General features: G+C 30.6%; 3 protein-coding genes across 3 annotated transcripts; all 3 read left to right on the forward strand.

Annotated features, from left to right (window-relative positions):
* The first annotated feature begins 1,008 nt into the window (after positions 1-1,008).
* On the forward strand, positions 1,009-1,684 carry LOC129877511 (auxin-responsive protein SAUR71-like). Its single transcript, XM_055953024.1, has one exon. The coding sequence runs from the start codon at positions 1,114-1,116 to the stop codon at positions 1,495-1,497; it is 384 nt and encodes a 127-aa protein (XP_055808999.1). The 5' UTR covers positions 1,009-1,113; the 3' UTR covers positions 1,498-1,684.
* A 13,053-nt stretch (positions 1,685-14,737) lies between these two features.
* LOC129877580 (auxin-induced protein X15-like) lies at positions 14,738-15,382 on the forward strand. Its single transcript, XM_055953101.1, has one exon. It carries the CDS (start codon positions 14,810-14,812, stop codon positions 15,167-15,169), a length of 360 nt encoding a protein of 119 aa, XP_055809076.1. The 5' UTR covers positions 14,738-14,809; the 3' UTR covers positions 15,170-15,382.
* A 3,223-nt stretch (positions 15,383-18,605) lies between these two features.
* Positions 18,606-18,965, forward strand: LOC129876896 (protein SMALL AUXIN UP-REGULATED RNA 16-like). The gene has a single exon (XM_055952375.1). It carries the CDS (start codon positions 18,606-18,608, stop codon positions 18,963-18,965), a length of 360 nt encoding a protein of 119 aa, XP_055808350.1.
* The last annotated feature ends 7,421 nt before the right edge of the window (positions 18,966-26,386 follow it).

Genomic DNA, 26,386 nt, shown 5'->3' on the forward strand with positions numbered 1-26,386 from the left:
AAGATGACACCTCTAACGTACGTGTTGCAGGCTTGCAGCAGTATACAATGGATCTATTCATGATTTTTTATATTAAGAAATTTATTAAATTATAAATTGATCATAAACTAAATTATTATATTATTATAGTATTACTTTGAGATCGTTATAAATTCTTAAATAAAGAGGAAATGTGGCAACGATCTCCACATATTCTTAAATAGTTAAATTGTAATACTTCTTTCGTTTAAATTTGTTTGTTTACATTCTTTTTAATTCGTTTAAAAGTAATTTTTTTAAAATAATTTTTTAAATTTAACTTTCTATCTAACATGTTTAATACCGTAAGATTAAATAATATCTTAATATATTTTGCAGATTAAGATCTCAAAATTTAATACTTTATTTTTTTTACCTTTTTAAATTCTATATTAGTCAAAATACAAACAAATTGAAAAGGCTGAAATTATATCTTTTTCTACTCCCAACACAACACATGGAACTTTTGTACAATTATTTATTTTCGAGTGTACGGACTATGGTACAATACGGAAGGTTAGACAGCTCAACCATACTATTATGGTACCGCGTTTCTATTAACGAAATTTAAAATGAGCTCCAAACATACATATTTAGTATAAAAGAGTTTAGAACATACGGTATATATGTACGTAAAAAATATTATCTTAAGAATATTTATATGTAACTTAGATAAATATTATGAAAAATTGAGATATAAAATAGGGGTATGGGGGTGGTTGGGGGTGAGGATGAGGTTTAAATTTTGCATATGAATTTTGAGTCTTGGGGATCTGAATTTAATCGAGTTTCAATTGGGTAACATAAAATTACGTGTCTTTGCTGAAAATAAGTCGTAATTATATGATGATTTATGAAATTTATTTTAAAAAGAAAAGGAAAAAAAGGGAGTAATAGATAAAAGATTCATTAATGATACCATAAAGTTTCAAATTGCAAGCACACATGGAATGGACCCTATTGACCTATTCTCAGCATCTTAGAAGTTTCATCATTCTTCTTGTATAAATTCTCTTCTTCCTAAGCTCTTTTTAAAAGCAAAACAAATATATCCTACCTTACCAAAAACATACATATTCAACAATTTTATAATATATGGGGAAAGAAAGACTAAGCAATTGCATGGTCATGCTCAAGCTTATCATGAGAAAGCTTAAGAGTACTCATCTTGAACTAATTCCCAAATATTCCAATAGATGTCAATTTGATGCTATTGTGGAAACCCCAAAAGCAAATAATGAAGTGGTACCAAATGACGTTAAAGAAGGACACTTTGCTGTACTTTCAGTAAATCCAGAGGAGGAGCCAAAGAGGTTTATTGTGGAACTCCATTGTCTCAATAATCCATCATTCTTGAAATTACTAAAACAAGCTGAAGATGAATATGGATTCCAACAAAAGGGAGTTCTTGAAGTTCCTTGTCACGCCGCGGAGTTACAAAAGATTTTGGAGGCTTCCGCTTTACACACAGAAGATTGAAATGTCTGAATCACGAGTTTTATATACTATATGTTACAATCACCTCATGTTGATAAAAAGTGAATTGGAACTCTAATATTGGAAATTAAGATAGTTTCTTCTATGCTAGCTATAGCTAGGTTAAAATTTCAAACTTCTTTTTTTCTTCAAGTTTGTCTAATTTTGGACTTAGTTATATATATATTACTCCTCCCGTTTCATTTTGATTGTCTTACTTTCCATTTTAATTCGTTTAAAAAAGAATGTCTGTATTTTTTAGCAACTCTGTAATTTCAACTTTTCATGTGACATAATTAAAGTTATAAGATTAAAAACGATTTTAATATATTTGACATATCTTTAATTTAATACCACAAAATTCAAGAATCTTCTTTCACTTCATTAAACTTCGTGTCAAATGAGAGAGCACTATGTAACTTTCTGTATTATTAGTACATGCAAAATGTACTATCGATATTAATTTGACCTACAACGATATGTAACTTTCTCTATTATTTGTAGCATGCAAAATAAGTTAACATAAACTTTAAAAAGTCTAATATATTGATCCGATTCGCAATAAAAAATGAGAGGGATATTAGAACATACGAGATTTTTAACGATTCAATGTTTATAGGAAAACTATCTAATTACACAAATATTTTTATTATAAATATTTATTCATTCTATAGTTTGAAATAATTAATAATTTCGGACTAGATTTCAAATCAGATACATTACTGTACTCCTTCAGATTTTAAGGATACATATATCAAAGATATTCAATACATGTAACTTTGATACTGATACATTTTGAAATACAAATACATAGGAAGAAAGGAGAGCGAGAAAGGAAGAGAGGCAAGAGACGAGTGAGAGATTCAACATGTATCTTTGGATACTATATACATATATCCTTGGTATCACATACATTCTGAAATATAGATATATAGGGAGAGAGGAGAGCGAGAGAGTTAGTGTATCCCATATACATGCGAATCACACGTGGATACATTGTATTATACCTAATTTGATCCACATGTATGCGAAATACATGTATTTGATTGCTCCAAATATATCTATTCAGCGTAGTAAATATTGTACAAAAAGTAATTTTGAAAAATAAAGTAAAAGCATGTAATTAGGTCCTAAACTAATGAAATTTGTATTGTTTGCTTATATTTATACCACCTTTAGCTCACGACGGATGAAGGAAATTGTTCAAGACCATACTGGGATTATTCCATATTCCACGGGCAAGAAATCTATTATATATATGGAGTATGAAAAATAAGATGGGAGGCTCAACATACCAAATAATAAATTGTGATAGATCTGATCTAGATATCATAATAAAAAAATAGACTTTAAGCATAACACAATCCCAAAAAATTATATAAGGAATCCATGTTTCAATTCCTGTGAGACTCCAACCAAAGAAGAGACAAATTAAGTAATGATTCATTAAATATTCTCTTGTCCTATATAGGACATTACATTTCCCTCATCTTCCTATTAGCCAACAAGGTCTCATTCACCGGTGAGCAATATTTATCACTAAGGCTACTCCTATTTGTACTTACGTAGTATGATTCTAGATAAAAAGATCTTAGTATAATTCTATCATCTTTAAGAATAGGGGCGAATTTATATTGCTCAGACGATGCCAAGTCATTTTGTGGTTTCAATTAAAAATTTCTCTCTTTATATATAGATCTTAGTATAATTCTATCATCTTTAAAAATAGGGGCGAATTTATATTGTTCGGAGGGTGCCACGTCATTTCATGGTCTCAATTAAATATATATATATATATATATATATATATATATATATATATCACTACACAAAAAATGATATTTAGCGGCAATTAATTAACAATAATAGCTTGATTGCCACTAAAAATGTCTTTTTAGTGGCAATTAAGACTTTTTGTAAATGTCGCTAAAGCCTATAGAGACATTGGATCTAACGACAATTAACTAATGCCGATAAAGATTTTAACACTCTTTGTTAATGTGCATATTTATTACCGCTAAATGTTATTTTTGTTGTAGTGTATGTATAAATATATATGAAAAGTATAAATAATAAATGTGGCACCATTAAAAATAATGAATTTTGTGGTGCGAGTGGTTAAAGCTCAGATTTACCACTGTAGAGATGCAAGTAAAATCTTAACTAAATTAACACAACAAGTCTAAATTTTGTATGTAAATTTGCTAAAAATATTAAGTATTATCTTTTTCTTTTGGTTTCCCACCCCGTATGCGGAACCCGTGGAGCCTCGACTAAATTTGGATCGTGCACTGCATGGCCCATTCGGGGTGGCGCTCCCAACATGATTTTCTCCATTTTCAGGGCTCGAACCCGATACCTTTGGTTAAGGGTGAAGCAGTTCCAGCACTGCACCATAACTCATGCTGGTAATATTAAGTATTATCTTACTCTATGCTGGAGTTTTTGCCATAGATTATTGTTCAAAGCAGCGTGACACCTAGAGATTCAAAATCTTGGATCCGCATCTATTTACGAATATCTAACAATTAAGAATAACTACACATTTTTCACACACAATAACAATTAAGATAATTATTGGTTTAAATTATCTCGAAATTATAATTTATGAACTGATTTATCTCTCTAATAATCCAAATTTATGATGAAATAAAATGGAATACTGAGAATTAAATTTAAAATAAAATTCATATTATATTTGAAATTAATAAATTATAATGTGGATAAATTAGTCCGATTTGCTTTTATTTTTGGTTGGGACAAGTCATAATTGTACATAGATGTGGATAGGGATCAAAGGACCCAATAGTTTTAGAAATAGTAATCATTATGATTTCTGAAAAGTGAAAAGAGGGAAACCCCACATCTATCTTTATCAACTCTAATGAACAACTTCATGTGAGTAAAACCTAATTTGGTGCATCAAAGTATACCGCATTCATGAAAGAGGTAAGGAAGGGCCGCGTTCAGGGAGTGTAATTAAGGCATGCAATCTATTTTGATATTAGCATTAATGATTGATTTCGATCATTATCCGAATACACAATCAATTTGTAAGTAGGTCCCTCAATAATTTTATTTAATGTTCTAAAGCACTGAATTTTGAATCTAATATAATTTCAGCTAAGATGGAAAAATTGTCCAAATCATATAAAGAGATTACTCGTCTTTTTTTATCCAATGAAAGACTCTTCAACACCCAAAATCATGTTTAGATTCGGACCTCTAAAGTATGAATAATTTAACATGAAGATTCACATCAGTAAATAATAATAATAAAATCGATCTTTTCTTTAATATCATATTAAATAAACCTTGTATCTAACTCACATCTCAAAAATTAACCTAAAAGAAGAAAAATTGACCAGAATCATATAAGGAATTTACCCCTCCTTTTTTATCCGCATTATATTATATATCCAATTTTTTGAGAAATATCCCATTTATCTTTATCTTTTGCGGACATTTATATGATATTTTTTTGCTCTTTTCCTCTCCCTCGTAAAGAGGACCAAATGAGTAAAATGATTTCTACCTCCAAAGTCAATGGATGTCACCTCTAATATGGTTTATTACATGTTATAGAATACTTTTTTCATTTTTATGTTAGTTGTGATATTTCACTTTTCAAAAATTAATTTAATTAATTTTAAAATTAAATTAAATTTGATTAATTAATTATTTAAAATTTAAATATTTAAAAAATACATGAATATATCAAAATATGCGATCACGTCTAATAATAATTTAAAGTATTAAAAAGGATACAGTTATTCAATTTCTTAAATTATACTCCAAAGAAAATGGAAAGTACTCGTCAAATCCTTTTCATCTTTCTTATAGGCAAAATGGTAAGAGAATAAATGCTTTTCTGCTGTATTTGATGTCCATTCAATCCTTGAAATGAAACTGTTGCATATCAACCGGACACACCAATATTTGACTTCCCAACTACTGTAACGTTTATTTTCCCAGTTTTAAAATTAGGGTGTTTTTATTTTTTTTAATTCTATTTTAAAATAAGTGATAATTTTTCTTTTGATTTTATCCGTATTTAAATAAATAAAATTTTACATAATCAAGAAACCTTTAAAGAACTACTCCTTCCAATTCCATCCACTTTTAGGGGTCGTTTGTATAAGATGTATTGGAAAAAATAATGTATATATTAATTTTATATATTATTAATATTTTATTTGATAAATTTCTTTAAACCTATATGTAACTAATTCTTACGCTCTATTTGGTATAATGCTTTGTTCCTCAAAAAAAATTTCTATCATATTTGTGGAGGATATTTTTTGTAAGCAAATAATTTTATTTAAAAATTATGCAATGCATCTTATTTTCAATATAGCAAACCAAACATTACATAAGCAATAATATTAATAGAACTAAGGCCAACATATTTAAGCCAAGCATTACTAATACATGACCATAGTCAACACTCTTCTTATATATGCTACTAAACAATATTTTACTTGTTCACTATACTAAAAATAAATGTTTACTTTTACTTGTTCAGTTTAGAAAACAAGAGATAATATATTACCTAGTTCCTAATTTATTCTTATTATTAATTATAGTTATTTTTTAAAACATTGAATTTATTGTATTCAAAGAGTAACATACCAAAATTGTCATTTTGTTTATTATTTCTTAAAGGTGTGCCAAATTAAAATTCTACAAATGAAAATGTAGGGAGTACTTTTTTTCAATACATTTAATTAAGTGTAGGTTATCACTTCTTATTTCCAGTAGTGTATAGTTTTATTAATTGATGTGTGTAAGTTAAAAATATCACTTATTTGAAATAGAGGAAGTAAATACTTTTTTTCTTATATAAATATGGTGTCATAATATATGGATAGGGAACAAAGGACCCAATAGTTTTAGGAATAGTAGTGAAAAGGGACCAAAGGACCCATCTTTATTAATTCTCCACTTTCCTTTGATATCTTCTAATGAGTAATGAACAATTACTCATTAAAGTTGCTTATGGGTGTGTCGTGCACCACACTTATAAGCAGGAGGCTATAGGACATTAGGAATTGTCTCACTTCTTTCATATCTGAGTTCGTGCGATAGAGTTTAACTCTATAATAACTTCTTTTCTAATTCATGCTTATACAGGTTTCAGACATGCCTCTTAAAGGTTCAGCTAGTCAGAGAAACGCTGCCAGCACAGAGGTTCCACAGTCAGTGATACCTCCATGGAGAACTAGGGGCCGACTTGCAAGATCTGCTAAGGTACCCCAAGTACCTACTGTTCAGACCACTCCTATTTTTGAGAAAGATTTTCGAGGAGCGATTGTTATGATCACCCAATTGGTGGCTACCCGAAATAGTAGCCAAAGTTCACCAACTCCTAGCTCTAATTATCAAGAGTCGTCTGCTGCCACGATGATTAGAGATTTTCTGAGAATGAATCCGCCGGTTTTCACGGGTTCCAAGGTTGATGAGGACCCCCAAAATTTCATTGGTGAGATGTGAAAGATACTAAAAGCGATGCATGCTACAGAGATTAATGGGGTTGAGTTGATATCTTATCAGCTCAAAGATGTGGCAAATGTCTGGTATAACCAGTGGAAAGAAAGTAGAGGTGAGGATGCGGAGCCTGATCTTTAGGATGAGTTTGAAAAAGAATTCCTTGATAACTTCTTTCCCCAATAACTACGTGAAGCAAAAATTGAGGAGTTTGTGAACCTCAAGCAGAAGAGTATGACTGTGAAAGAGTACAGTTTGAAGTTTATTCAGTTGTCCCAATATGCCCCAGAAATGATTCCTCATATAAGGGCCAAGATGAGGAAGTTTATCTCTGGCCTGGGCAAATATGTAAAGAAAGAATGTAAGGCAATGCCAATGATTTCTGACATGGATTTTTTTAGATTGATGGTGTATGCTCAGTAGGTTGAGGAGGATAAGAAAAGGGTCCGAGAAAAACACCTAAGAAAGAAGGTTAAGTCTGCTGGGCATGAGAACGAGCAGAAGTAAGGGAAGGGTAACAAGTTCTTCTTTCAGAAGAGGTCTTCCAATTATGCACCTTCTCCAACAAATGCTTTTACACCTAATACCAGGTATGATCAGAGATTGTTAAGTCACCAAAACTTTTGAGCTCAGGGTTCTCAGTCCCAAGTAATTGTGACTCAAGGTTCTACAGGAAAGACACCATGTGCAAGATGTGGGAGGCTCCATTTGGGAGAGTGTCGTTTGGGCACCAATGCTTGCTACGGGTGTGCAAAGATAGGTCACTTCCAGAATGAGTGTCTTTCAAAGAGACAAGTAGATGGAAGTGGTAGAGCTCAATTTTCTTCTGCAGCTCCACAGAATAGAGGTAATCAAAGAGGTGCAACTTCAAGTGTAGGCTGGGGAACAAACTGTCTGTATGCTATGGGTAGTTGCCAAGACCAAGAGAATGCACCCGATGTTGTTACTGGTATGCTCCGAGTCCTTTCTTTTGATCTGTATACATTACTTGATCTGGGTGCTACGTTATCTTTTGTGACTCCTTACTTAGATAGTAAATTTGAGATCCTTCCTGAGTGTCTTCTTGAGCCTTTCAGCGTGTCTACTCCTGTTGGTGAGTCTATCTTAGCTGAGAGGGTGCATAGAGATTGTACTGTGTCAATCTATCACAGGGATACCATGGCTGACTTAGTTGAGTTGGGCATGGTTGATTTTGATGTGATTCTTGGCATGGACTAACTTTATACTTGTTATGTCTCAGTTGATTGTAGGACCAGAATTGTCAATTTTCAATTTTTAAATGAGCCTATCTTAAAGTGGAAGAGGAGTTCTGTAGTGCCTAAGGGTAAATTTATTTCCTACCTAAAGGCCAGAAAGTTAATCTCTAAGGGATGTATTTATCATATAGTCTGAGTCAAAAATATTAATGATCAGGCTCCATCTCTTGGGTTAGTTCCCATTATGAATGAGTTTCCTAAAGTCTTTTCTAAGGATCTCCCCGGAATATCTCTGGATAGAGAGATAGACTTTGGTATTGATGTCCTTCCTGATACACAACCTATCTCCATTCCTCCTTATAGGATGGCTCCCGCTGAGTTGAAAGAATTGAAAGAACAGTTAAAAGACCTACTAGATAAGGGATTTATTAGGCCAAGTGTCTCACCTTGGGGCGCTCCTATCCTATTCGTGCGAAAGAAAGATGGGTCCCTTAGAATGTGCATTGATTACCGATAACTAAACAAGGTCACCATAAAAAATAAGTATCCTCTCCCCAAAATAGATGATTTGTTTGACCAACTTCAGGGTGCCACATGCTTCTCTAAGATAGACCTCAGATCAGGCTATCATCAGTTGAAAGTGAGAGAATGTGACTCTTTAAAACATGTAATTTTGACTCAAAATAATGTATAGCAAAATCAAGATCAAATAGTTAAAAATCTTAAAGACTCTTTCAATTTAACTCGGGCTCAACTCGGATTCGACTCATCAAGTTCTTCAAGAAATATATTTTTTGAAAATCAATCACAACTCATTAAAACTTTATTTCAAAATCATCATTTATGCCCAAGATATCAATGTTCAAAATAATGAAAAAAATCAACTTATGTGAAAACATCAAACTCTTATACAATCAATGCTCAAAATCAAATATAATCTTCAATTAGGGTTCATGTGAATGAAGACATGAACATGCATCCAAATCAAATACTCAACCCATGAGCAACATCAATACATATTTTAAATATGTACAAGGAACCCAAAAGAAAATAGATAACTCAAGAATTCAATTTAAGGAACTCGAAAACTCCAACTCAACTCAACTCAACTTGAATCAATAAAGATGAAGGAGCACGTGGACGAACTCAGTCCAACGTTGTGTTAGCCTTACATACCTGAATCTTAGGAGTTATTGGATAAAAGTGTTGGGTTTGGAACCTTGTAGCTTGAAGTTGAGAAACCAATCTATGAATTTGTGAAGGAGATTTGAACTTGGAGTCTTTAAATTTCCCACTATTGGAAAAATCCCTTTCTTAAAGTTCTTGATCTTTGAGAGAGGGAGAATTTGAGATTTTGAGAGTATCTCTATGTATAAGAATATTATTAGGTCGAAAGATTGAGAAAAGTTCTTTGAACTTGGCTTAGTTTTATGGATTTCTTATAACCCTAAATCACATCTAATACCCTTTGAATACGTAGGAATTTATCTTATCTCATATATAACATTACAAGTCATCCAGTTCGAGTCTACACACATATGAAGAATGGTTCGATTCTTAGCGAAAAAAATTAAGGTGTTACAACATTACTTTTGCAAATGAGCAATTATGTCCATGTAGATCTACTGAAATCATCAACCATGGTTAAGAAATATCTTTGGTTTTCATGAGTTGGTGTGCGATATGGACCCCATAGGTCAATGTGTAATAAATCAAACACTTTACTGGACTGGAATGTAGATTTGGTAGGGAAAGAGGATCTTGCTTGTCTTGCCATAGGGCAGATAATGCAAGTGAAAAGTTGTTTTGGGGTAAAGAAACTGGTATGGTAGGTAATCCCTTTATCTATTCAAAAGGTACATGACCTAATCTAGTATGCCATAGGTGATCTACATTGTTTTCATGAGATAGATGTGGTGCATGAGAATCAATAAACATAAGCTATTAACAGAATTAGATGAATTTACATTTTCAAAAGAACCAACTCTTTTATTGCTTGAATGTGTGGATCTTACAAGTGAAGTGGAGTATGAAACATAAGTTGGTTTATTAGAAATAGGCAAAGTAGAAACATTCAGCAAAGTAGGAGGTAGACAAACAAATGAAGAATGACAAGATGGTGAGCAGTTATGGCACTTGGGACAGATGAAGTACAAACCACTTCTTGCTCTACCAATCTCCAGAGGGCTCTTCAGTGAAGGGCCCTGCATAAGACATGAAGTAGTGTTAAAACTGATAATTCCTTGAAGTTGAGAGGCTAAAAAAGAACAGAAATTAAATTGAACTTGAAACTAGGTACAAACAACAATTTGCATAAAGTTAAAACATGATTTAAATATGCATCACCAATTTCAGTCACTTTAACTTTGTAGCCATTTGGTAGGGTGACAAGGAAAGGATAAGGTAGGGTTTTAACTCTAGAAAGTAAGGTTTTAGTGTATGTCATATGGTTTGTGTCCGCTGAATATATGATCCATGAGTCAGCAGATAATGTAGTGCATCTACAAGATAAATCACCAATCTCAATTATAGAGGAGTGACAAGCTAAGATACCTGCAAGGTTAACAACTCCATGACCACTGATGAAGTCATCTGCAGGCACCCTGACATTTTCACCTATACTTTCTCCCTGTGCTTGAATGTTACCCAAAAGATTTACCAACGGATCGTATTGTTTCTTGGTCAAACTGTGTTCATTCTTCTATTGAGTATAGTATCCATCAGGATTTCCAGCAAACACTCCACCAACTCTTCTAATTACATTTGCTGCTGATCGTGTGGTTCTTCCTTTGATGAATTTAAAATCATGAGGAAATTCATGTAGCCTGTAACACTTGCCTTTAGTGTGACCAGTTTTCTTGCAATAGCTGCAGAATAGATTTGCTTTGATGAAACAATTTGTAGAGTAGCTAGATGAGCTTGAAGGATGTCCAGAGGATCTAGATGAATTCATGTTTCTATACACATTTTTACCCCCATTCATATGTGTATTATAGGTTGGGGCAAAATTTATTTTGAAATTGCTACTGTTAGTGTTTGCACCCGAGTTCCTGTATTTTGTATTGGCAATCAATGAAGTAGATTCCAAATAAAGTCGATTTGGAGGCCCGACTTCCCTTTGCTTTTCCTCTTAAACTAAAATAGAGAAGGCTTGAGCCATAGTGGGCAGTGGATTCATCATCAGTATGCTGCCTTTGACTACTGTATAATACTTTAATTATTTAGTCCCATTAGGAATCGAATAAGTCACCTATTCTGTTTAGCCTTTTGCATCTTGTTCTTTCCACCACAGGTGCATAAATAAGTGCACTGAGCATTGGTGTCCAGAGCACTGAGCTCTTCCCAAAGTTTTCTAATATTAGTTTAGTAGTCTGTTATGTCCAAATTTTCTTGTACGAGATCGTTAATTTCTTGTTGAAGCTGAAATAATTTTGCTCTGTTTGCTTGATCATACCTGTCTTCCAATTCGTCCCAGAGTTTCTTAGCATTGTTGACATATTGTAGACTATCGCTCAAGTCCTTTGATAAAGAGTTCAATAACCGGCGAGTTACCATGTCGTCACATCGTTCCCATTGTGCGAGTTCAGAAGAATTCTCAGCTGATTTTGATATTTTTTCATTGATGAAGCCAGTTTTGTTTTTCACTGAAAAAGCTCAAAGTACACCTCGCTTCCAAGATCTGTTTCCGGATCCGTCAAAGACGACCGGCATTATCGAAGTCCCTGCATTTTCTGATGGATGTATGTAAAATGCATTATTCGAGGAATAATTTTCTAATGTCTGATTTATAGCATCTGAATCTATAGCCATTGTTGAAGGAATTAATTGATGGATAAATTGGATAGATCTGAGTTGAATTGAGATGAACTTCAATACTGAAAATCTATGATAGAATCTGGAAATTTCGAAGATTCCAGATGAGTGATTGTGAGAATGAACCTTCACAGTTCTGATACCATGTTAGAATGCTGAGATTATTTGGGATTCGACCTAAAACTCCATGAAAGGAGCTTGGAGAAGATGAACTTGAAATATCTAAAAAGAATAAATTAGGAAATGAAAACTATGTTGATTTCACTTTACTGTTGCATATATATACATAACAGTAACAAATTCAAATCATCTAGAAGATTCCTAACTAACCAACTAATTCCTAACTAACTAACTAACTAACTCCAATCTACAATTTAAGAAACTACCATTCAGCATTATCTAGAATTTAAGCTTGGCTAAGCTAACTTAATCTCAACAAAGCTGTATTTTTTTTAATAATATGTATTTAAAATATTAATTAAATGATAATTTGTTAACATTATTTACCTTTCCAAACTCTTTTGTAAAATAGAGATAGTAATTATTATTTGAGATTTAAAAATAATGAAAAAAACCCCTAAAATAAAAGAATAATTCAAAATAAATAAATTAATATATTCTTAAACTTTGAAAAAATTGTTCATTTTGGACGATAAAAAATGTCAATTCATTTATATTGCACTAAAGAATGTACAATTCTAGTAAAAGGATTAATTAATTTGCACATGTCTAAACTAAGATAATAACTTTTTTGTACATAACAGTTTTGTCAAAATAAAATTAACTTGCGCACAATCTCAACTATTTCATCATATAATTAAATAAGTTTCTTTCTTGTTATCTATACGTATATTTAGACCGTAAATACAAATTGAATCTAACCAAAACCAATAACGAAGCTAGCGTAGCTGTTATAGACTCATGAATTCGACAAAAATTAATAATTTTGACTTACATTTTGTATTTATCATAAATTTCTTACTTAACGTGTTCATATAATTTATTCATAACCAACTAAACAGAAAAAATTATAATCTAAAATTCATAAACTAAAATTCTGATTAGCCAAAACCTAGATATACAGTTCCATTATTGCTTGCATAACTCTGCTGCCCTCAGCTCTTGCATTATCACTGGCCTACGAGTCAAAAAAATCTAAACTGCAGTTCACACTAGTCGGTGAAAAAGAATATTTTAAATCTAATTTACTTCATTCGATCACTTTTAATTATCATATTTTATTTCATCAAAATTATACGAAAAATTCTAAAAGGTGCAATACTTCTCATATTAATATGATAAAAAGTACATATTAAAATGAAAAAAATAATAATAAATAAATTAAGAGAGAAGTGTTAGATGAGATGGGTATATTTTTATTTTTAAAAAAAATTAAAGTAATAACATTTTTTTAGGAAGGAGTGGGGAAGGGGTGAAGTATGAATAAAAAAATATTATATACAAGAAATTTAAAATAAAAAAAATAAAAGAACGGGGTATTGTGTGTGTGTGGGGGGGGGGGGTAGGGGTGGAGGTGGTGTAGTGAGTGAGAAAAATATTTTTAACTTTTTTTAAAAAAAAATAATTTCTTTTTTTGGATAGAAATACTTTAGTTTTAAGTTTTAACTAATATTAATATTTTATTTAATTTTTTGTCAATATAAAATATTTTATCCATGTGGAATGCAATGTGGTAATATTTTTTCAAAAATTAGAGAGAGTGTATTACACACACAATTGATGTGTGTTTCTCAAATTAATAAGTGATAGTTTAAATATAAAACTCACATTTTCAATAGTTTAGATATGAAATTAAAAAAAAAGAATAATTTAAATCTGTTTTTGACACTTATCACTTAATAATATTATCCTTTTCTATTCCCCAACACATGGACTTTATTACTACAATTATCTTGGCTGTACGGACTAAGGTACACTCCTGAAAATAAATCCTTTTTTTAAAAAAATAAATGTGGAGGTTGGGCAGCTCAATCATATATATTATGGTATACCGCGTTTCCATGTACGTCAAAAAAGGAAATTTTAAAATGAAATCCAACTTAGAAAATTATAATCCATCTGTTCTACTATATGTGATATATAATCGGAGCGAGTAAAAATTTAAAATTGTTGAATTTGAATAAAGTATTAAGTATATTTTGATAGATTTTTAAGCACAAAAAAATAATCTAAATTCTGAATCAGTATTACTGCATTCTGTCAAACCTCAAGTTGATAAATTTGACACTCACACTTTAAATTCCGCCACTTAAATGAAACTAATTTAGTGTTTGACTATAGATTTTTAGAGTAGATTTAAAAAAAAATTATCTTCAAATATTTATTTGATCATGAAATTCAAATATTTTCAAGTTTCCAAAACTGGAGTTTTTTTACTCACAAAAAATCCATTTTTTAAAAAGTAAAATGCATGTCCAAACACAATTTTAAAAACTCAAAATTTCAAATTTCACCTTCGAAATATATTGCTAACGGGAGCTAAAGAGTAATAGATGGAGAGACTTTATTTTTAAAAAGGAAACAAAAGGGAAAGAAAATATTGCATTCATAAATGATACAAAAAGTTACAACTTGTTTACAGCACATGGCATGGACCCTATGCTGAGCATCTTAGCAGTTTCATCTGCTAGCTAGCTAGCTTCTTATAGTATTTCAGAAAGTGCATGCATTAACTTCTTATATAAATTGCCTTCCTAAATTCATTCCACAAACAAAATAAAATCCTACTACATACAAAAATATCACCACATACCAAAATTAGAATATTGAACAATTAATTCTATAAAGCTCATTGGTATATGGGGAAAGAAATAAGCAATGCATGTATAGTCATGGTTAAGCTTATTATGGAAAAGTTCAAGAATAATCTTCTTCAATTAATTCCCAAATTTGATATTGAGGAATTTGTAGAAACCCCAAAAGCAAATAATGAAGTGGTACCAAATGATGTTAAAGAAGGACACTTTGCTGTATTTTCAGTAAATTCAGAGGAGGAGCCAAAGAGGTTTATTGTGGAGTTGCATTGGCTTTCTAATCCATCATTCTTGAAATTACTAAAACAAGCTGAAGATGAATATGGATTCCAACAAAAGGGTGTTCTTGAAGTTCCTTGTCGCGCCGCGGAATTACAAAAGATTTTGGAACTCAAGATTGGATGAAATATCAAATTGTTTATTATAGCTAGGACAAATTTTTCAAATGTTTTTTCTGGTTGTCTAGTTTTGACTAAATTATATAGTTTAGGCTAAGAGACTATGTTATATACAATGATTGTGCAAAAAAAAAAAAGATTGCACTATGGAATGAAATACTTTATTTTTTTGATAATAAATCCATCCGCACAAGACTTTCATCCCATGGTGATAGGAGGTTTGGCCCGAAAGAAATAATATCACTACTTCTTTTAATTTACAGTTTAATTATTTGGAAATTATTAAGATATAGTTCCTTTATATATATGGTTCACTTTACCTAGGTTAAATTTTCAGCTTCTTTTCCTAATTGTTTAGTGTTGGTGAAAGTACCATAAAGTAAAATTGAAAAATAAATTAAAAATTAATTAAATAAATATTTAGGTTGACGTAGATATTTTAATTTCTTAAATTCAAGCTTATTATGATTTAATCTTCATTGTTCCAACAATATAACTTTTGACTTTCTCATTCAAAAATATAATAATCCAACAATATTGTATAACTCAACCGTAAAATTATTTTCAACTCCAACTTCATAAATTCAAGATGAAAAATATATAAAATTTTGACCAAACGTTGACTTAATGTTGTAAATGTTCTTTATTTTATCGGTACATAGTCGACAAACTTGTTAAACTCCCTACTTTTTCCATTTTGCTTTTATTTTTGATTGACACACAATTTAATTGTACATAAGAATTAAGATCATGGATGGGGAACAAATTAAGGGATCCAATAGTTTTAGGAATAGTCATTCATGAGGAAAGGGAAACGTGAACTCATGACTCCATTTTTATCCTCTCCAATTTCCATATTGACGATATTTTCTAGTGAACAGTTTCATTTGAAGAAAAAAAAAGGCAATTCAATGCATGAAGTATATCATGTTCATCAGTTTATGCAGGACTCGAAGAGGGCTTCCCTAAGATGATGTAATACATATCATGTTCATGCATGATTCGAATAAGGCTATTCTAATTAAGATGATGTAAAATAGGCAGTCTCTTGATGCAATTATTAATGAATCACATTACTATATAAGAAAATAAACGAAGAAATTAAAACTTAGTAACAATTAAATAGGTTGAATTATAATCTATTTTTTAATCTATTTTAACTGAATCACTTTCAGTCTAAATAATTTTTGAACGATTCGCCCATTTATTAAATCGGTCTATTTAACATATCCAAATTTAACTCTTCTTTTTCCTACTATATCCAAATTTAACTCGATTAGCCTATTTTACACCCTTAGTCAAATCCTTTTCACCTTTCTTACAGTAATTGGCTCCATACTATGAAATGGGGTAGAATAAATTCTTCCACTGAAATATTTGACCTTAATTTCTATCAACATGACAGCGTGAACTGTAAGAATACATCAAATCATCATAAATACAGTACTTGTGGGTGGATGGGCAGAACTGCAACTCCAGCTGCATATCAACCGGCCACACCACTATTTGTATTTATATCTAACGTTTATAATATTTTTTTCGTATATAACCATGGTGTGATATACTTCTTTTAAAGTATATAATAATAATAGTTTTATCAAAATTAGCTTATGCGTATGTCAATTATTTCATCATAAAACTTGCGCACTTTATTAGTGTAGTCCATATTTTCAGCCATAACTATAAATTAAAAGGTGGAAGTAATCAAAATTTAGATGTGTTCATAAAGGCGGATTTAAGATTTAAATTCAAAAAATTCATTTTTTAAGATTTTTAATATTGAACTCGTTAATCGTTATATCATTAAAAATGCAAGTTCAAATCTAATATATATTTATTGAAATTTTGGTAGACTTGAATATATATGCGTTCAGATGAATCTGTAGGGAAAAAACTACATCCGCCACAATCTTATTTCCGTATTGGTTTTACATAATTTAAGTGCCCTACATAACCGTCACGGGCCTACGAGTCAAAACGTCCATTGCAGTTCACACTAGTCGGTGAACAAGAAGAAATCCACCTAGCTAGTCAGTATTATGAATTTTCTAAAATCATAATATATATATAGCATAATATTTCATTCAATAAGTGGATTTTAATTGAATTTTCGTACGTATAGATTTCTTACTAGCTCATTTAATGAATTTTACGTGACATAAAATCAAACAAATCATGTGATGCGAGTTTCTTTGTGCTGAAATTAGTTGACGCGATGGACCACTTGATGCATCGAAAAATATTAAAATAAAGATAAGAAACCTGACTTAATGATGTATAGCCTGTTTGGATTGACTTATTTTTAAGCAACTTATAAGTTGAAAATTGTTTATAAGTTTTTTTAAAGAAAGGTAGGTGCAGACCAACTTTTGTTTTGACTTATAAACAGTTTTCAACTTATAAACTGCTTAAAATAAGTTCATCCAAATAAATCCAACTATTTATTAAGACTTATTTTAAAGCATAAAATGACTTTAAGTTAACCAATTAAATACTCAAAAAAAACTAAAAACAATTTATAAGCCGATCCAAACGGCTTACCAGCTGTATAAACAATTTTTAATAGACTTTCACATATTCTTAATTATAATAATAATATCCTTTTCTATTCCCAACACATGGGCCTTACTACAATTATCTTGACCGTACGGACTAAGGTACACTACGGAAAATAAATCCTTTTTTTAAAAATAAGTGTGGACGTTGGGCAGCTCAATCATATTATGGTATACCGCGTTTCCATTTACGTTAGAAAGGAAATTTTAAAATAAGATCCAACTTAGAAAATTCTAATCCATCTGTTCTGTTATATGTGATGTATGCGAGAAGCGGAGTTAAAATTTAAAATTGCATTTTTTTAAGTTATGGAACACTAATTTGATAATTTATATATTCAATGTTTTTTGTTAAATACAAATACAAGATTAAAATTAAAATTATTCAATTAAGCTGAAATCGCGCTAGCTATGCCTCTGCATAAGTGCATATACTATTGCATTTTGGACGTCAGAATGAGAATAGATCTTTTGTTTTCTTCAATACAGTATATTATATGTACTTTTTAAATATACGATTTTTTTTAAAATAAAAGATAACTACTTGTTTTACAAATTCACATTGAGAATTAATTAGCTTGACACTCATGCTCTAAATTCTCACATAAAATGAAACTTAGAGAGTACTAAATAGAGTTTATTTTACTTTTTTTAATAAAGAAAAAGATACAACATGAAAAAATTAATTAGATGTTCCAAGTTGCAACTTGCTATAGCACATGGAATGGACCCTATTCTCAGCATCTTAGAAATTTCATCTGCTAGCTAGCATCTTATTGCATAAATTCCCTTACTAAATTCTTGCAAAAATCAAAACAAAATCCTACTACAAATATTACCACATTCCAAAATTAGAATATTCAACAATTCCATAAAGCTCATTGATATATGGGGAAAGAAATAAGCAATGCATGTATGGTCATGCTTAAGCTTATAATGGAAAAATTCAATATTGATCTTCTTCAATTAATTCCCAACTTTGATATTGAGGAATATGTAGAAACCCCAAGAGAAAATAATGAAGTGGTACCAAATGATGTTAAAGAAGGACACTTTGTTGTATTTTCAGTAAATCCAGAGGAGGAGCCAAAGAGGTTTATTGTGGAACTCCATTGTCTCACTAATCCATCATTCTTGAAATTACTAAAACAAGCTGAAGATGAATATGGATTTCATCAAAAGGGTGTTCTTGAACTTCCTTGTCGCGCTGCGGAATTACAAAAGATTTTGAAACTCAAGATTGGATGAAATATCAAATTGTTCATTACAGCTAGGATAAATTTTTCGAACGTTTTCTGTTTGTCTAATTTTGACTTAGTTACAGAGTTTAATCTAGAGACTATGTTATATATGTTGATCGTGTAAAATAATTTGCACTATTGAATTAAATATTTCTTTTATAATAATTCATCTACCCAGACTTTCACCTTCCATGGTGGTGGAAGGTTTGGCCTGCACCCCTACCTTGTGAATTATTTATAAAGATAACGCTATATCGAAGGGGACATAAAATTCTTCGATGCCCACAAATGTACAAGTCTTATTCTTTTTCACGTGGAAGTATGTGAAAATTCTTTTTGATAATGGTGCGGTGAGAATCGAATTTAGAAATTGTATGTACTCTAATATGATATCATCTTATTTTAAAGCTTAAACTCTCTTAGAACAATACATTTTTATTTATGACAAGGCTAATATTGTGCCCACCCGCAATTGAAAATGAGAACAACTCCATTTATGTTAAATATACAAGATTATACTATGTCATCTAATTAATAAAATAACAGAATGATGTTAATGCAACTGTCTGTCCAAGGACTATTATATGGCCACCTCCAAATTTTATATGAGTAATGACAATTTTCTTAACAATTGTTATGTTAAAAATTTATTTCACCTTAAGGTCCCGATAGTTGTTTAATTTTCTAAGTAAAAGGGACATTCTCCTTTTAATTATTGTGATTGACGCGTATGTTGAATTGTTCTTTTATGCTTTTATCATCTCTTAAGGGAAGCTATAATTAATTTTATTTTTGATAAACAAAGCTAATAGCATTACAAAGACTTTATAGATGGTATTACAAAGACTCATTAGCCAAAATTTTATTAGAGTGCTCACATTTTTTGCATTTTGAAATCAAACATACACGTGTTTGGTTAATTTCCTCAGGAATTGATTCATTATTAAAGTAGTCTTACATAAGGAAATAATAGTTGACCCACTATATCTCAAATCTCAATATATTGTTTTTATAAGAAAAATGGGTGTAACCCGTCCTTGAAAGGTTCAAAGGATTTAGTAGCAATTAGCATATAGTATTTCTCCTTCGTTAGGTTCCTTTCCTAACGTACATTTGTCATTAAGATTTACGAGTTAAAATTTTGAATTGTCACTCAACTTTCACTTTACTACACCAAAAAATAATAAATTTATCTTTGTAATGGAAAAATTAATTAGTCAATTTTACTTAAATATCAGGAAAATTATTAAAGGAGTTTTTTGTAACAAAAAAAAATCATTTAACTTTGTATAAATATTTAATTACTTCTTCTATCCACATCATATATACTTCTTATATCCACGTCAGCAAACATATCCAACAGTTTTTAGTCTAATAAGTCACCGATGCTATTTACTTTTATCCATGGTTAGTTCATATTATTTTATGATGCACTAAATAAAAACAATATTTTCTATCCTTACTACGAACATAAATAGATTTTTCCAACTTTTTAAATATATAATCCGCGACCAATAATGGCTCGAGCGGGACAAATAATCTCAATTTTCGCATTACTATCATATATGTATTTTAAATTATTGATATGAGTTATGTGACAATTCACATTTTACGTGGCGTTATATGTGTAATATGTTATGTAGGACGTATTTTACGTGACGTTATACGTGTAATATGTCATGTAGGACGTGTGTGTCAATTTATTCAAATTTATGTGTCTACTTGTGGACATTCAAAATTAAAGGGCATAAATGACAACTGAAGCCAAACTTATAAAGGGCACATTTATGTATTATGCCTAGTCTTTATATAGAAACAAGTTGATTAATTGTACCTAAAATCAGGTAGTGAAACTAAGGACCCATTGGTATATGAATAGTCATTCAAGAAAATGAAAATATCAACCAACATATTGCATGATCGTGAGTATTTTGTTTTTCAAAAAATCAATTGGATGTTGATAACTTCATATCTTTAACTAGCTAGTTGCTAGTTTGGAGGGTGTTTATATGATATTTCTTCTTCAATTTTCTTATTACTCTGTGAAGAGGGTGTCACGCCCCGGGAGGGTACCCTAGACGTGGCCGACACTCGAAAACTATTTCTGGCCTTCAAGCGAACCACTTGGTCCAATCACACTTTCATTCAGTTACACTCTATTAGCGGAAGACTCAAATCATAAGAATACTATTCATAATAAAGCCAAAGGCCAACCACATCTCCATTCAACAACTAGAAAAAATAAAACTAGTCACAACGAAACAATTCAACATCATCCACACTCTAGTCTATGAAGCCTCTATCAACAATATAAGAGGTGCCAATGACAAATTCATGGCTACCACAAATCAAAATAAAGGAAAACTAACTCAAAGCTGAAAAGATAACTGCGGTATCCTCCGAAAACAAGGAGGACTCACCAACTAGCTGGAAGTGAATAGATCTTCAATGATGCGCCTGTTGATGATCTCTAGTACCTGTCTCTGCATCATGAAATGATGCAGGCCAAATGGCGTCAGTACGTGGAATGTACGAGTATGTAAAATGGCCGAATGAAACATACATCAAGGTGGGATCAAATCAACTCATAATCTCAACTCAGAAGAAGGTACAACTCAATCAAGATGTTCTGAGTCTAAACAAAATATAATTTAGACAGGACCAATAACATACAATCCAGCCCAATCCATCCCAATCCGACTCAGAGTACTATCAAGACCTATATGGGAGTTTCTCTTATCCGACAGCCATCACTTATGAGCCAGTGATAGTACAACAAGCCGACGTTGTTGCCACATCTGTTCATACCTTGCCAGGGTACGAACGAATCAACAAATCATAAATTCATAACCAATCAAGTCCTCTTATATCAGGACAGTAATTTGGAAAACATCCGACTTTAACGGTCCAATTCCTTCCTACGTTTGGCGACGTAGTTATTGGATTCGAGTTATTACTTACTCTTACCCAATTCGGTGCTCGATACTCCTCCCAAGACTCAATGCTCATAAAACTCTATCCAATCAATTCAATCTAATCATATCGACCAGTCTCGTTTGGACCTCTGTCAATTCATCAATTCTATCCCAAATCAAGCCTCTTGACCAATCATATTATCCAATCAACACCAATCTTATATATATATATATATATATATTAAAGGCAATCTCAAGAATATTGCTTACTTTACTTTGTGTCATCACCTTTGACTAGAAAGAATGTCTTTCCATAGTGTTCTTTTGCCAAACATTATTATTTAATAACTATCCAAGTTGTCCCAAACCAAACCAAACACTTCACGTAAAATTAAGAAATAAATGATAAAGTTAGCTTTTTCTATATTGTTAGAATATATCAAAGTGGAAGTATTATATGAATATACTAATAGGAATATAACTTTTTCTTAAATATAATTTAATTTCATGATGCTAATGGAATTCCGTTGAGGCATCAACTCATAGAAACTGGATTCATGCTAACTAAAAGGTTAATCAAATATTGTCCCCATCTTATTTCTAGCAATTTGGATCTATGAAGGTGTTAAACTAATGAAAACATCCTAACCAACATTTTAGTATTCTTTCTATGTTCCATCATTTGGTAATTGAATTAAACTGTAACGTACCAACGGATTCCAAGTTACTGCAAGTTAATTATCTATTGCTAATATAACAAAAATATGTTTAACAACTCATATCAATCAACTCTTAGACATAACAAAATATGTATAACAACTCATATCAATCAACTCTTAGACATAACAAAATATGTATAACAACTCATATCAATCAACTCTTAGACATAACAAAATATGTATAACAACTCATATCAATCAACTCATATCAAATATGAAACATTTATCAATTTCCAACTTATCAATATCAACATAACAAAATCAAGTTAATAGATGTATGAACTCATTAGGACATAGATCTATCAAGAAAACCCAATTCTTATGAAAATTCAATCTCAAATAAGATGTAGGGCACATGGTGAATTTAATCCATGTTTTTAGTAGCCTTACATACCTTAGTGTAGATTTTGAAGAAACCTTGATGTTAGGTCTTCAAAGGGAAACTTGAATCCTTGAGTTTGAGAGGATTTTATTGGAGATAATTTGAGAGAGAAGGAGATAAAGATTTGGGTTGTTTGGAGAGGAAAAAGACTGAAATTATGATCCAAAACGCGTCCAGTTATGTATATAGCTATTAGGTAATTTTACCAAAATATCCCTACAAAATCTGGAAAATCGGCCAAAATTCGCTGCAGGTCTTCTCTGTTCGATCAAGCATAACTTTTGACTCCGAACTCGGAAAAATACAATCTTAGTGGAGTTGGAAAGAAGACTCAAAGACCTTTAATTTGATAGGTTATGGGACACCCAGTTCGTTATATTTTAGGAGATATGGTCGTTTGAAGTTGACCCTTATACTAACTCATTCGGAAACTTAGCCGAAAGGAATTCTTTGGACTTGGCTTGATTTTTTTGGGATTCCTTATGACTCTAAATCACATATAATATTTTAAATACTTATGAATCAATCATAGATTATATATACAAATTGAAGCCTTCGAGTTCGATCTTATACGTACATGAAGAATGGTTCGAATCTTAGTAGAAAAAAAATTGGGGTGTTACAGGGGCTGATCATGAGGAAAGTGATGGCTTTCTAATATATTTCATGCAGCTGTACTTAGAAGATATAGGTACAATTAGTAATAAAGCAATATATAGTATCCGATATTCTTTATAGGGAAATTTACATAACATTAAGAAAATATTTTAACATTTATAGCAATAATATTTTTTTTTACTGAACACTTATAATATAATTATAATACAATTTTAATACATATTAACGAGAATAATTTATAAAACTCATATAATATAAGTTTTATTCATGGATAATATATTTATCACATACTTTAAAACACTTATAATACATTGTGTCAATTTCTTACAAAACAAGTATAATATGTTTTAAAACACTTATAATACATTTATATTGCATACATAATTTACTTTTAATACATAGTAGATATATCATAATATTGCTATATATTGCTATAAATGATAATAAATTAAAAAGTATCGCTAAAATCAGTAATTATTTATTAAAAAATATTTTTTCTAGTAATTTTTCCTTCTTTATATTAAGTCGATAAGAGGTATGACATGTGATTGCATGTACATAAAAATTGAATGTACATTATATTATCCAATCGAACTCTAAAGGCTATGGTAGCTTTTTTGTCTATCTTAGCTACCTTTAAATTGGAGTGTATTGCTACCACCGGGGGGGGGGGGGGGGGATGTGAAAGCCTGGGTGGATGGATTCTATCAAAACAAAATTATACATATATCATTAGCAGTTAATCATGATTAATTAACATACATGCATGTATTCTTACTTCACTAAGGACCCATTTGGCTATAAGAATTTTTCACTTTTTATGTTTTTTTTTACTTTATTTAAAATCAATGTTTGGCAAAAAAAAATCAAATACAACTTGAAGTTGTATTTGAAATTCGGGAACACCCAAAGCCTCCTTGTTTTCACTTTTAATTATTATTACTTTTTAAAATTTACCCTAAATTTTTTATTTATATAAAATAATCAGAATTTAGTAAATTATATTTCATGTTTTTTTTTATAAAAAAAGTACATTCAAAGACATGTTTTTCCATTATATTTCATGCTCAAATCATATTTCATGTTATTTTAAAAAATACATTTAAATTCTATATATTTATTAGCAAAAAGTATGACCAAGGACAACTCTAACTTTAAAAATTCCCAATAAAGTAATTTTCTTTATGGTCAATCGCCTACTTAATGTAATTGCAGTAAATTTATATGATTTGGTATAAACATTAATAAATATGGGTAAGTATTATTTACCAATCAATAATCTAAGTTTTTAAATAAAATTATACTCACACACTTCATGATATTAAAGTAAACTAAGATCTCACTGTCAGTAATCATTATCAAAACGATTTTTAATGAACTTAGACTCATGAAAAGAGATCATCTTTGCATATGAATGATGTGTGAAAAATATAACAAAGAAAATAAAAAAAAGTGTCTTTAAAGCATGTATTACCTACATTATAAGGGGTTGTTGCCTTTAAATTTCGACAATACGTGTAAAAATATACTAAATCTGTAATGATATTATTTTGTGACTTTTATTAATTTTTTTATTTAACCCTTAATTTTTATAAATAATTTATGACTTGTGGGAATGAGTGGCATGATTTTCCTATTAATAAAAAAAAATTATTTTGTTGTTAAAAATATATATTTTTTTTAAGAAAAAAAGAAAAAAAAAGAAATAAATAATAATAAAAGGAAAATATATATATATATATATATATATATATATATATATATATATATAAAATCTGATGGCATTAAGCCATGAGTATAAAGCAGCCCAAGCGAATGCAGATGTTGACACCCAATTTTGACCCTTCACAAACGAAATTAATTTTCATATAGTAATTTTTTCTTATAAATCTAACCATTTTTTTTCACTCCACCCTTAACCAAATTTCAAGTCATTTTTTTTAAACTCAAAATTTGGGCCCAAATTCATCCCAATCCAATATTGTCATCCACTCTCTACAAGTCCAATAACAACAACAACCTACATTACTACAACATGCTAACACCTATTCACCTAAAGCCCAATTCTTATAATAGTTTTGGCCCAACACCAACTTACTACAATACATATATTATACTTATACAATCCTAACCCCACCCTTTCTACTTTTTCCTTTTCCACCTCCCAATCCCACCTAAACCACCTTTTCTTAAAATCCCAAACATCATCATTCTTCTATCTTCATCTTTTTCCTTTTCCTTTTTTTTCTTTTTCCTTTTTCACCCCACCAAACCCATCATTATTCAAAACTTCATTATTACTCTCACCAACCTCATTCTTTTTAAAAGACATCTTCATCTTCTTCATAAAAGAGAAGATGAACAAAAAAGAGAGGGAGACCATTTTTTTCACCAAGAACACACACACAAAAAAAAAAAATCAAGAACACACACACAAAAAAAAAAGGAGAGAAAGGAAGAAGAACAAAAGGGAGAATTAATCTACAATCATCAATATTCATCAACATACAAAAAAAAAAAAGGAAGCAAGAACATAATACTACAAAAAAAAATAATTTAGTCTCGGATTTTTCATTTTTTTAGTTCTTTCTCTCATTTCTTGATAGGTTAAAGGAGTTCATCGCCCTCAAATTCGTCGTCTCAATCGCTGCCCGAAAATAGGTTAAAGGAGTTCATCGCCCTCAAATTCGTCGTCTCAATCGCTGCCCGAAAATAGGTAAGAATCTTTTCTCGATTTTATTTACTTAATTAATAATTATTTCATGTCTTCTATGTAGTTGATTTGTAATTATTT

Source organism: Solanum dulcamara, chromosome 12 (assembly GCF_947179165.1).
Source record: "Solanum dulcamara chromosome 12, daSolDulc1.2, whole genome shotgun sequence".
Classification (NCBI taxonomy): Eukaryota; Viridiplantae; Streptophyta; class Magnoliopsida; order Solanales; family Solanaceae; genus Solanum; species Solanum dulcamara.

Coding starts and splice junctions, on each gene's coding strand:
- LOC129877511 (XM_055953024.1), top strand. CDS start 1,114: ATGGGGAAAGAAAGACTAAGCAATTGCATGGTCATGCTCAAGCTTATC.
- LOC129877580 (XM_055953101.1), top strand. CDS start 14,810: ATGGGGAAAGAAATAAGCAATGCATGTATAGTCATGGTTAAGCTTATT.
- LOC129876896 (XM_055952375.1), top strand. CDS start 18,606: ATGGGGAAAGAAATAAGCAATGCATGTATGGTCATGCTTAAGCTTATA.